Source organism: Pteronotus mesoamericanus, unplaced genomic scaffold (assembly GCF_021234165.1).
Source record: "Pteronotus mesoamericanus isolate MK-2021 breed Mesoamerican mustached bat unplaced genomic scaffold, CSHL_Meso_final scaffold_85, whole genome shotgun sequence".
NCBI classification, from domain to species: Eukaryota; Metazoa; Chordata; class Mammalia; order Chiroptera; family Mormoopidae; genus Pteronotus; species Pteronotus mesoamericanus.
In genome coordinates this window covers 29361390-29375388 of record NW_026555329.1, presented here as the reverse complement: position 1 = coordinate 29375388, position 13999 = coordinate 29361390, and the positions used below count along the sequence as shown (strand labels likewise).

The following is a 13999-nucleotide window of genomic DNA, read 5'->3' as shown; positions in this document are numbered from 1 at the left end:
AATCAAGTTAAATCAAGGTCATTAGTGTAGTACCTGATTGACAGGACTCTTTTCCTTTTAAGAGAAAATTTAACAGAGAGAAACACAGAGAGGGAAGAAAACATGAAGAGACACAGGGAGACCATGAACTACAAGACAAAGAATGCTAGAGGCCAGCAGAAGCTAGGGGAGAGCCCCGTAACAGCTCTCAGAATGAATCAAACCAGCCGACACCTAGATTTTGGACATCTAGTCTCTACAATTAAGACAACACACTTCTCTTGCTTGAGCCACCAAGCCTGTGGTACTTTGTTATGAGAGCCTTAGCAAACGAATACAATATGTGGGCAAGAAGAACAAAATGATCCCAACGGTAAGAAACTAGGCACAATCACTGCCTCTCTGGTTCATCCTATATTTTTAGAGTTTACCAGAGTATCTGAAAAAGAGCAATGAATGATTGAGATAATGAGTGAATGCAAACAAGAACAAAATCTAAAATGACTAAACCTAATTAATAGGGACTGAAATTAAAACTTCAGAAAGAGCAGAAAAAGTGACAAGATAAAAAGACACCAAGCATGGTATTGAATTAGTAAGAAAAATATTAAAAATGTTAAGTAACTGTCAGAAGAGACAGATAAAGGACAAAAACTGTAAAGTGCAGAGTCTAATGTTTGAATTCTGGCTGAGTTTTTGGTTTGTTAAGGAACCATAATATTGTATCAATAGATGCTGAAAAATCACTTGATAAAATACAACACCCATTTATGATAAAAACACTCAGCAAAGTGGGAATAGAGGAAGCATACCTCAACATAATAAAGGCCATATACAAGAAACCTACTACCAACATCACACTCAAGAGGCAAAAACTAAAAACATTTCCTTTAAGTTTAGGAACAAGACAAGGGTGCCTGCTTTCATCACTCTTATTGAACATAGTACTGGAAGATCTAGCCACAGCAATTAAACATGAAAAATAATGAAAAGGTATCCAAACTGGAAAGGAGGAAGCAAAACTCATTATTCACAGATGACATGATAGAGTACATAGAAAACCCTCTATTTTCCACCAAAAAAAAATACTTGACCTAGTAAGTGAATTTGGCAAAGTAGCAGGATACAAAATCAATATTCAGAAATTGATGGCATTCTTGTACATCAACAATAAATTATCACAAAAAGAAACTAAGGAAAAAAATCCCTTTTACTATAGTCACAAGAAAAATAAATTACCTAGGAATACATTTAACCATGGATGTAAAACCTCGGAAAACTGTAGAACACTGAAGAAATAACATTGAGGAAGATACAAATAAATGGAAGAAGCATATACTGTGTCCATGAATTGGAAGAATTAACATCATGAAAATGTCTATACTACACAAAGCTATCTATAGATTCAATACAATTTCCATTAAAATATCAATGGTATATTTTACAGATCTAGAATATTCCAAAAAGTTATATGGAACAAAAAGAGACCTCGAATAGCCTCAGCCATCCTGAGAAAGAACAAAGTTGGAGGGATCACAATATCTGATATCAAACTATATTACAAGGCCACTGTAATCAAGACAGTCTGGTACTGGCAGAAGAACAGACACATAGAACAATGGAACAGAACAGACAGCCCAGAAATAACCCCATGTCTCTATTGTCATTTAATATTCGACAAAGGGGGTACGAGCATACAATGGAGTAAAAACAGTCTCTTCAATAATGGTGTTGGGAGAACTGGACTGGTACATGCCAAAAAAAAAAATGAAATTAGACCACCAACTTACATCATATACCAGAATAAACTTAAAATGGATAAAGGACTGAAATATAAATCATGATACCATAAAAGTGATACTGGAAAACATAAGCAGTAAAATTTCAGACATCCCACATAGCAATATTATTGCCGGTATATCTCCTAGGGTGAGAGATATAAAGGAAAAAATAAAGAAATGGAACTACATCAAATTAAAAAGCTTCTGCACGGCCAAAGAAACCATCATCAAAATGAAAAAGAAACGGACAGTATGGGAGAACATTTTTGCCAATGATACATCAGATGAGGGTTTAATCTCCAAAATATAGGAAGAACTCATAGGATTCAACATCAGGAAGACAAACAACCCAATTAAAAAATAGGCAAAGGAACTTAAAGACACTTCTCCAAGGAGGACATTCAGATATCCAAGAGACATATGAAAAAATTCTCAATATCACTAGCCATCAGCAAATTAAAACCACAATGAGGTATCACCTCACACCTGTCAGAGTGACCATCATTAATAAATGCAGAAACAACAAGACCTGGCGAGGATGTGGAGAAAAGAGAACCCTAGGAAACTGTTGGTGGGAATGCAGACTGGTGCAGCCACTGTGGAAAACAGTTTGGAATTTTGTCAAAAAGCTAAAAATAGAACTGCCTTTTGACCCAGCCATTCTGCTGCTGGGAATATACCCTAAGAATCCTGAAACGCCAATTCTAAAGGACTTATGCACCCTTATGATCATAGCAGCGCTATTTACAATAGCCAAGTATTGGAAACAGCTTAAGTGCCCATCAGCAGATGAATGGATTAAAAAACTGTGGTACATTTACACAATGGAATACTATGGATCAGAAAGAAAGAAGTCCTACCTTTTGCGACAGCATGGATGTAACTGGAGACTATTATGCTGAGTGGAATAAGCCAGTCAGTGAAAGACAAATACCTTAAGACTTCACTTATAACTGGAATCTAATGAACAAAATAAACTAAGAAGGAAAATAGAACTGGAGACATGGAACCATGGAACAGATAGCTGTAAGACAGGAGCGAGAAGGGGGAAGAGTGGAAGGAAGGGGAAGGGATTAGCCAAAGAATATGCATGAATGATTCACGGACAGGAACAATGGAGAGGGGACTGACTGTGAGAGAGAGGGGTGGCCTTGGTGGAGGGGAGCAAAAGGAAAAAAATTGGGACAACTGTAATAGAATAAGCAATAAAAAAAGACCATGAGACAAGAAAAAAAAGGAACCATGATAAAGTCAACAGCCTATTTTGGACTTTGTTCCTAATTTGTAAGGTGGCTGGACTAATAGCTAAATATACTTCAACTAGTGTTCAGTGTTTCAGATGTCTACATAACAATAAAGTAGAATTGACATTTTAAGCAAAGGAGATATTAGATTATCAACAAGACTGGCTAGGATGGGTCTAGATTGTGGAAACTAAAAGGTGAGTGCTTTATACCATTGCCTCTATATCTCTACTGGTTCCTTTAACACATTTTTTCAATAAATGCTGAGGGCCTACTTTGTTCTAGGCACTTGGAACTATAGCAGCAAACAAAGCAAAATTCCCACTGTTGTAGATGTTGTGTTCTGCCTCATGAAAGATATTTGATTAATAAGTAATATATACAAATGAGAAATATATAAATACAGGGATCCATGGTGATAGGTTGACTCATTTAAAGAATGAAGTAAAGACAGCCTCTCTGTGGGAGTGAAATTTAAGCAGAAACCTGTACACCAGAGTTAGCCAAGCAAAGATCTGGGGACAGAGAAATCCAGACATGGGTCCCAGGTGAGGATGAGGTTGGCACATCCAATGAAGGAAAAAAGGGCAAGGTCAGTCACTGGTGCAGAGGAGAAGGTGTGGGGGGCTGTGAGGGGAAGCAAATGCTTTAAATGACAAAATGAGGTTGTGAGACAGGCAGAGACCAGATCACGTGAGTCCTTGTTAAGAAATTTCTGATATATATTCTGACTTTGATAAAAATCTCTCAGTGTTTAAGCTTTAGAATGTATGATCTAACCTGATGTATATTTCAGAAAATCACCCTAGATGCAGTTGAGAGAACTGACTGTAAGAAAGTAAAGAGTAGAGGGAGTCCAAGGGCTAGTGCACAGTGTAAATTAAAAAATGATGGTTTGATCTAGACTTCGATCTAGGCTCTCTGCAGCCAAGGGAAGTAAATCTGAACTCTAAAGCAAATTAGATCCCCTGCAACCCGCTCCTTTGTAAATTTCCAGTTTCATTTACAGTAAACATCTTTCTCCTCCTCTTTGCTTTACAATCTCCTCACCAATCTGAACTTTCACACATTTTGTTCCCTCTATTTAGAATGATCATCATTTTTCTCTTCATGGTCCAACAGAAATCTCATATTCATCTTCCTGACACTTCCAGGAAGAGGAGATCTTACCACAGAGTCTCATATAGTATAAAACTTATCTTTCACGCTGTATTATATGTTACTGTGTTGTCTCAATTCTAACTGAATGGTGTAATTTTTTCAGCTTCATTGGTCTGAGAAAATTGACAATATGTACACTACTGAGCTAGACTTCTTAAGCTGATATCACTGTGAATATCACTTAAAAGATTATTCTTTTCAGTACATCTTATACTTAATAAACCAGGCTTATAATTTAAAACATTAACTTAGTTTAAAAGAGACTCAAAGTATGACTAGAAATTTACAAAGAAAAGGATTGTAAAATTCACATTCTAGAATCAAAGTATCTAAAGTGCTAAAAACTTTGCCTGTATATAAAATGGCCTGCCTTGCATATGTGCAGTAAAATGGTATCTTTGAATTTGTATACAATTTTTCCACATTAAAGCATGTGCTGAGTTTGACCAATTAGAAAAATGAGCTATTGAATTATGTTCCAAGGCTCAATACACCTAGAATTTTTCAGTGTCAGGTTAGTATTTAGTAATTCTACTCAACTTCTTTTATGATTTAATAGTTAATATTACTGATACAATACAACCCATTGTAGCTGTTGTTTCATATTTCCAAGTCCAAAGCGAATACTGGGAGGAAACTTGAATCTCTTCCTTAACTAAGTTGATTTGAATTAAGAATACTGGGCTACATATTAAGTAAATGATCAATACATGAACTGGAAAACCTATTCTTTCTAATGACAGAAGCCTTGAACATTATTTTCAGATCCTATTAGAAAACACATTTACCCAGTTTTCCGAGTAACTTTTACAGGTGAACTTACAGGCCACAGCTCTAAAAATACCTATATTTTATAACTGAGTTACAATAACATCTTACAACAGATTTAATTCCAGAAACAAAGTTACACATAAAGTAATTATCTGCAAATTGAGTGAAATCTCAATGTACCAGTAGTTCCTTGGCTTAAAAGTTATGACTTCTGTCCTCCATATGAAAACAGTTTTACATTTAGGATGTACTGTTTGAGAAAGTACATAGTAAAAAAATGCCACTATAAAACTAGAAAACTTAAACATGAATTTGTAATTTATTTATATGTCTATTTATATTTCTATGTATGTATAAATATGTAATGGCATATTTTTCAGTTGACAGCCAACGTTTAATACAGAGGGTGGGGCAAAAGTAGGCTTATACTTGTTTGTGTGGAAAATAATAAAATAGTTAATAAATAATAATACAGAAATAAACACCATGTTTTGCATATTCACAACTATAAACCTACTTTTGTTCCACCTTGTTTATAGGTCAGGGGAAATATAGCAGTATTTCAGAAAAACTTAATTTAGAAGTTTCAGGATTTAAAGACCTAGAGTTCAGAAACCAGTGCATTAAAGGAATCTTTTAAATTGAGCAATTATATTTAATAATAACCTTCTAAAGGAATATATATTAGATTTTAAATAGGATATATTTACTATTATGCCTCATTATTAACATTATTAGCTATAGAGCTCTTCATAAATGTGTTCCACATATCTACTTATGTTCTTTTCCCTTTGATGCATACATATATGTTACTAAATAACTAATATTAATTTTTATTATTCAAATAAACATATTTTTTTTTTGCTTCTATAAGCACCAGGCCTAATGCTTACCTGAGGTTAGATTAAGACAGTTGTCAGAATCAAAAGAAGCATGGATGAACTATGAAGATTATATGACACATTCACCTGCCTGCCTCAGAAATGTTTTTTTTTTTAATTTATTTACTTTTTAAATACATTTGTCTCTGCCTCCCCCCACCTTGTTCTCTTTTGAGCAGCAAATACCCTAAGCCGTTTTATAAAGACATTTCAGCTGGAGGAAGAAGAGACCAATTAGATCATCTCCAAAAACCTTCCCACTAAGAATTCCAGTATCCATGAGTCTAAATTTATGGTCATCTTTGCCGTGTTTATATGCAATGTTTATGCTGTCATTGGATATGAATATTAATTATATTCATTGAAATAGCAGTCTACAATAAACATCTGGGAGATTCAAATTAGAACAAAACTTTCGATCTCAGTAAGTTGTAAAATAATAAACTTCTTTCTCATCTTGCCTCACAAAATAGTATTTCTTTTTGTGGGAATGTATACATTTCTATTCCTTCCCCAAATTACTAGTGAAATAATACTCACTGAAATCTAGTATTAGGTTCCTAGGTACCAGGAGCTTTATTGCTTCCTAAAGTCTGCAAAGACATGGTTAACATCAACTCATCCATTGTCTTCTAACTGAAAAGAATCACTCTTACCGTGTAGCCCTCGGTATACTGAAAAGGAGCCCTGGAACTTTCATCTGCTGTTGGACTCAGAGGCTTGGGGTCAGACATGGACCGCTGCATCATCTTGGCTGTCTTAGGACTCGCTGGGGGAACTTTAGCCATATCTGGATGCAGTACTTTCTGTGGACTTACATCATCAGGGAGGGGTTTTTCATAAGGTACAAAGGCTGATTCTAAGGCTTTGCCTGGTGAAAGTGGTGAGATGGGTGAATAAAGGACTTTTGGAGATTTGGGTGGGGAAGGAGCCAGCTGTAGTGTGGAATCTGCCCGAAGGTGAGATGAATAACCAATCTCTAAAGGTGTTGGGCGTTTCTTGTCTTTGGGTGGAGATGTGGCACTCAGATATTGAGGACTCTGTGTGTCTGAATCTGCTTCTGTTTGACATCCTAAACTGCCCCCTTTGTAAGTCTTTTCAGGTGCTGAAATGTGTTTAATTATTTCTACCTTGGCATCCACGCGTGCCCGTATCGAAGGTGTTCGTATGGTTCCAACCGGTTCAGTTTGCACAGATATCTCTGCCACTGTTTGAACTGCTATGCTGGAGACTTTGGAAAGGGGTTTGGTCTTCTCAGCCTCTGCAGTGCTGTCAGCATACTTTGCCACACGGGCTTTTCTCCTTGATCTAGTGGGCATATCCCATTCATCCTGATCTTCATCATCAGTCTGGACACTTGTGTCAACGCTCTTTTTAGTTTTCCTTCTCCTACTCGTGTAACTCCGATCTGCCGCGTCTTCATCGTCAGTTTGAACACCACTGTCTACTATCTTTTTAAAACAGCGGGGATCTTCTGCCATATTTTCCCCTACCTCATCATACTGTCCACGGGCTTTAGCTCCAGAACTTCTCTTTTTGGGTTGTTTTTCATCTTTTACAACAACGTCTGTTAAAGGTATTTCTGAAACTGTACTCAGGATGCCAGGTGGGGCAATGTACTGAGTAACACCATCAGACTGAACCGTGTACCATCCTTGGCTTTGTGGTATTTCAATTGCCACAACGGCTGAGGCGGTAGTGGTTGCATCTTCAGCTGCCCAAAACTGACTGCCTTCTGGGGCAGCATACTGACCTTCCAACATTGCCTGCTCTGTTGTGGTTTGTGGAGAAGCAGTTCCAGAAGGATCATAGTTATACTGGTAGATCTGGCGAATTTTTTGCTCCTCTAACTGCTGGTGAAGCTGTTGCTGCAGCTGCTGGATCTGCTCCAGCTGTAACTGCTGCTGAGCTAACGTCTCCTGCCTCATCATGAACTGGGCTTGACGTTCTTCTTCCTGCTGATAGAGAAGGTGCTGCTTCATAGACTGCAGTTCCTCCAGCTTTTTCTGAACCATGATCTTTTCTTGTTCCCGGAACCTTTGAATTTCTTGACGTTCCCACTCCAACTCCTCAGCAAAACGCTGTTGCTTAATTTTCTCCAGTTCCAAGAGCTCACGCTCCAGGTCTAGTTGCTGCTGTTGTTTATCTTCTTCAGGGACAATTAAAATAGCACTTTCATCTCCCACCACATCAGAAAACACTTCAGATGCTGTGGTTAAAGTGGGAACTGAGTCTATTGTCTCAGCAGTAAGAGTTTCCATAGTAATAGTTTGCAGACTGGCATTGATATCAATACCAGTTACTACAATGTCTGTTTCAGATGCACCTGTTGTTAAGAAATATGATCTAGGCATTGGCTGGCTCTGGTGCAGGGTGGATAATGAAGTCGCTGCATCAGTTGTGTGCACACCAGACAGATCCCTCACAGTGGTGCTGAAAATGGAACCAGGTTGTGTGGTGATAGCAAATGTGGAGGGGATTGGAGTTGCCACTGAAGAATAGACAATGCCGTTAGTTGACCTCAAAACACTTCCCACACCATACTGGGGTCCTGGAGGTGGGGTCATTCTTGCTGTGGAATACTGCGGGGTACTAATCCCAACTCCTGAAATGACTTGTCGTGTTTCTGGATACGGACCTGTAGTCTTGCTTGAATAATCCATTACCTCACCTGAAATACAGGGTAGAGTTACAGTCCGGTTCTCAGAATGAATGATGGTTTTGGGGTTTGAAAGAGCGCTCAATCTTGATGAACATAATGAATGGGACTGCATGCAAATTCACTGGTTAACCTAATTAAATGCTGAATAAAAGCAATGTTGAACATGCAGGCACATGCAGGTGACTTTGGGCAGAACAAATTTTTTAAAAAAGAAGAAATAAAAGGTGCACATGGACTTCAAAATATGTTGCCAAAATATCCAAAGAAAGAGAAAAAAGTAACAAAATGGAAAAGGGAGGGCATTTTCATCCTGATATGAGATGAGGGACACCATAATGATATTTCAAGGAAAGGTCTGATGCCACATCATACTGACCTGCAGAACTTCTCCCTGAAGTTAGATCTACTGCTGCATCAGTTTCTCCTGAATAATCAAAAGCATTCTTACTTTTATAGAAAAAATGTCCAGCTTCTGCTAAGTTAGTGTCAGACATGGAAGGCTTCATTCCCCCAATCCCTCTGTATCCATATGACCCTGATCGATCATACTGATAGTGGTCATCCCTATAACCAAAACGATCCTCAGGTAGAGTAGTTGCAGGCTGCTGTGCTGTGCAGCTCCTTCCAAAAGGTAACTTATAAACCACATCACAGCACACAGCTCTTCTCCCTGCAGTCAGATCAACAGGTTTTTCATCATCTTCTATTATTTTGGTCACCACACTTGAAGTAGATTCATCCACTGTTACAACAGTTCTATGAGACTTTGTTGTACTGAGATCCACTACTTCTCCATCAGTGATTCCCTGGGATGTGGTGCTATCACTCCATCCATTTGTCACACCAACAGGAGGCACAGTAACAGGCTTTGTAGTAGCCAGTGCCATTGCATGTGCTGAAGTACCTAAAGATAAGTTTATTGGTGCTTCCTGCCTAACTGTAGGAAAAGACTGGCCACTTGGTATCCTGTATGGGAGCTCAGTATGCTTTGATGTAGTAAGCTGAAGTGGTGTTGTTGTTGCATGTCTTATACCCACAAAGCTTTCTGTGCCTGCAGTGTAACTTGCACCAACTGTGCATGTGGCAGCAGTCACTGTCTCAGTGACCAGGGATGCTGGAGTCACTACTGATGAAGTTGCACTGAGATTTATAATAGAGGGTTGGACAGCACTGATCTGTCTCCCATAAGCTTCATTTGTTGTAGTCTGCCTTTTCAAATCCATTGTAGAAGCAGAAAGATCCATACACTTTTCAGTTACTTTAATTTCCACTTTTGGTACTGTACGTAAATCAATGGCATCACCGATAAGTTGTAACTTTCCATCTTCTTTATGCTGATGCTTTTCTAAATTTAGGTTGTCTAAAGCAAGAGGCTCTGGAGGAATTGTTATACAGACACTGCCGAGACCAACACTAGGGACTGTACTTCTGGCTGCTGAAACCTCAGCCTTAGAGACTTCAGTTGTAAGAAACTGTGTAACTGAACTTGGAGCTGCTTGACACGAAGATAGTGTTGTGATAGGAAGAGCAGAAAATGTCTCCAAAGCTCCTGAAATGTAGAGGCTCTGTTCTGATGGGTGTGAAATTTCTGCAGCTGTCACAGGAGGAACTACAGAAAACACTGGTTCAATGGCCATGAGATCTTTGGAGGGTGATCCCAGGGGCCAACTGGTAATTGCTTGACTAGCTGAAGAATCTGTTGGAGTCCCAGGTTCAGATGGCAGTGTGATAACCACGTAAGTTTCCATGAGGGATTTGGAAAATCTTGGTGAGGACTTGTTAGAGTGAGGGGAAAGTGGAGAAGTAGGGGAAGGCAATTTATAATCTGCTGTGGTGACTAAATTTAATGTCATATTTGAAGTTGAAGGTAGACCTGTTGGTTTGGGGTGCATTTCTATTGGTTTTTGTGTAGTTACTGGAAGCTGTGGAACTGATGGTTTAGGGGCAATGGGAGGTTTGCTAGGCTCAGGTCTATGTGTAAATACAAGTCCAGATGGAATTGAAGATGGCTTAGGGGGAACAGGTGGAGGTGCAGTGGTACATATTTTTGTTACAGGTAACCCATTACTCCTTGGAACAACTGTGGTCTCTTCAGGAGTAACAGTGTCAACTAGAGGTATAGCTGTCATAGTTAGAGTCACTGGAGCTGTAACTGTTAACTTTTTTTTAGGATGAATAGCGGGTTTAGGTGAGGTTGGTGGAGGAAGCGGTGGGGGAGGAGGAGGAGGTGGAGGTGGAGGAGGGGGTGGGGGTGGAGGAGGAGGGGGAGGAGGCTGAGCTGATATGTCCAAAGAAGAACTTCGTAAGAATACACGTGTATTAGTTGGAAGAGAGGAAACAGAAGGACTTCCAGGTGGTAACTGAGATGCAGGTTTTGCTTGACCAAAGACTTCTTCAGATATAAAGCATGCAGTTGAAACTTGTTCCTTCATTGGAAGGACTATTCCAGAAGGTGGTTGATCAAACACAGTTTCAGATAAGCTAATTTTTGTTAGTTCAACCTCTGACTCCTTCCTCTTATCTCTGTAAGCTTCCAAAACTTCCAGAATAATTCCATTCCCAGTTTCCTTCTTTGCTTTCTTCGCTGGGTCTTTTTCAGGTATAGATAAGTCAGTGGAAATGGTATCAGCAATTAGCCCCTTGGGTTTAGTTTCTTCAGATTCTAAGACAGAGGGTAGCATATCAGATAATGAAATCTCAATATGATCAGCACTAGTTCTACCATCTGGTGTGGCAGTCTGATCTAAAGATATACTTATTTCTTCTGGATAGTCTATAATGCTGCCTGGAAAGTATGTTGATGAAGAAATCTCAGAATCTTCAAACTTAGTTACTATGTCTACTGGCTCTGTATAAACTGTGGTTATGCTATCAAGGGTGGTGATGGGTGAGGAGCTATCTGTGGTACAAACTGAAGAAACAGATGATGTGAGGGAAGGGGTGTCAGAGGGTGGAAAAGCTGTAGCACTTTCTGAAGGCTCAGGGTATGTCAAAATAAATGATTCATGGGCAATTATCTCTTGAATTTCTCTTGTATAATCGGTTACATATTCATCTTCAATTTCCTCTGTTGAAAAATGTTGGGTTATTTTAACATCTGGAATAGAGAGTGTTGCACTGCTGGTTGAATCTGTAAGAGATGCTCCTGAAAGAATACTTGATGTCAAAGATGCATCGGGCAACCTATCAAAGTCCATAGTGGACTCTGTCATGTCATCCCTGATGGGGGGCTGGGTTGGACTGGATTCAGGTGTTAACTCCATCTGTTGCCTCTTCATGAGTTCTTCATAGGCAGCATCAGCATCTAGTAATTTTTTTTCTTCACTGGTAGAAGTTACCATACTACCCAGATCCACTATCTCATGGCTTTCTGGGATAATATAAGAACTTGAAACAATGTCTTCTTGAGGCACAACAGAATGTAAGCTTTCTAACTCATAAAACTCTTTCTGGAGGTCTGTAATTTTCTGCATAGGATCATCATAAATCTGTTCTGGAAGTCTTATTTTTTGCTCTCTCCCTCTCTGCTGCATAAACCCATTTTCATCTTCTTGCCTTGTTAGCAGACTGCTATCAACTGAACCATTGTATGTGTCCTCTACTAAAGATTCATAAATGTAATCTTCTATTAGCATCCCACCATACAAAGGCTCCTTTTCGAATATTTCATCTCGTTCATTTGCAGCTGGAAAAGCTTTATATTTGTGGGTTTTATGCATCATTTCTTCATATATCTCCTCAGCACTTTTTAATACCTTTTGGCCACCATCTCTCTGCATAATAGAATGTTCATCCGTCGGTGAGTATAAAGACACAGCTGTGGGCAATTTATAAACTTTTTGCACTTCTATTATTTTTTCTGGGCTTATTTCAAAACCTTCTGGATCTGACTCTATGCTGGGTGAATATTCAGAACAAGAAGATCGATGGAGCTCCTCCATTTCTGCAGCCTGACGCAGTTCTTCTGTTGGAGACGCATCCTCAATGGGAGAGAGATTACTGGGTGGTGTCTTTGGTCTTTCCCTCCTTCTCTGAGCTCGAAGTTCATCTTTGTCTTTCTTTGATTTTTTACTAGAACTCTTTCTTTGTTGCTGTTCTAATTCCCGCTGCTTTTCTTGCTCCTTCAATAATTCTTCTTCCTCTCTCAATTCTTCTTCCTCTGAAGAATCTTCAATAGTAGGTAAAAGAGGACCATGAGATCTGTGCCGAGCTTTGCGTTGCTGTTTGCTCTCTCCTTTTTTGTGACTCGGGCTACTGTCACTGTCCTCATCAAGTGATGACACCGATGTAGGGGATGTGCCAGGAGTGAAGCTGGAAGCATGAAGACTAGAAGATCCTTCCCCTCTTGACCTATCTTCTGGTGAGTCTGTCAGGCTTTCCATTTCTAATTCTGGCTCTTCGTCAAAATACAATGCTGTTTTTTTCTGTGATGATTCTGCAGAATATTTATCTGCAATTGTGCTGTTGAGTTCAATCGTTTTAAATCGACGTAGCCCTCCTCCACCAGCAACGACAAGTTCTTCACTCTCCTGACTTTTAGTTTCTCTGTATTTAATTTCAGGACTTTCATCAAATGTCTCATCATCTTCATCATGCCATGAATGGCGTCTCCCTGCATCATCATCAAAGCTTGTGCTACTTTTTCGAGTCAGTCGCTTGTGTTTCCCTGCTGTTACTTTCCCTTTCCCTTTTGTTTCTTCCTTCCTCTGGCTCTCAATAGTACTACTGATCTCTTTGAGCTGGTCCCTAATGAACTCGTCATCTTCAGAACCTGAAGCATCTTCATCAGCACTCATTTCTATGATCTGTTTGCGGATAAAGTCCTCCTCTTCACCTGATCCTTGACTATCTTCCTGTTTATACTCGTCACTGCTTGATGAACCGATACTAGTTCTCCGTTTTCTTTGTGGAACAGGTGAGTTTTCACTTTCGCTACTGTCTTCAACTGAATCATAAAGCTGTCTTCTTGTAGCTATGTCATCAACAAACTCAGACTTTTCTTTGTGGTCCTTTCTGGAAGGAGCATCTTTTTGACCATCTTTTGTAAAAGTATCTTTTTCTTCTCGACTCTCTTTGAGCTTCTCTTCTGAAATTATAGTTTCCAATGTTTCACTTAATCCCTGAGTCTTCTGCTCATCATCCTTAGGCTGCTCAGGAGAAACCATTTGAGGTTGTGTTTTCTTTCCTGACATTTCTTCAACCAGTGTACTTGCCTGGGCTTCCAAAATGGATAGGACAGTACTTTCCAACTTAGCCAAATCTGAGGGGCTGGAGGGACCGCTTTCTTGTAAAAAAGAGTCCTTTTTGAGACCTTTGAGCAAATCTTTTTCATCACTTGGAATAAGACTTGGAATTTCACCAAGTGACCCTGATATGCCATCAGAAGAATATCCTGTGTCACTCAGACCTTGTGGGCTTTTAGGCTGTTGAGAACTTGAGGTGTCTGATTTGTCATCTTCCTTTTCCTAGCAGGGAGGAAAAGATACAGGAAAACTTAACATGATTAAACTAATAAAATGG

At 39.1% G+C, this 13999-nt stretch overlaps 1 protein-coding gene across 1 annotated transcript in view; it reads right to left on the bottom strand.

The window, feature by feature from the left end:
* PCLO (piccolo presynaptic cytomatrix protein) overlaps positions 1-13999 on the bottom strand; it is a 304144-nt gene that overhangs the window by 109427 nt on the left and 180718 nt on the right. Inside the window, exons 5-6 of the mRNA XM_054564343.1 lie at positions 8856-13944; positions 6474-8488 (exon numbers count right to left, since the gene is read on the bottom strand). Coding sequence (XP_054420318.1) covers positions 6474-8488; positions 8856-13944 — 7104 coding nt within the window. The remainder of the gene's footprint in view (positions 1-6473; positions 8489-8855; positions 13945-13999) is intronic.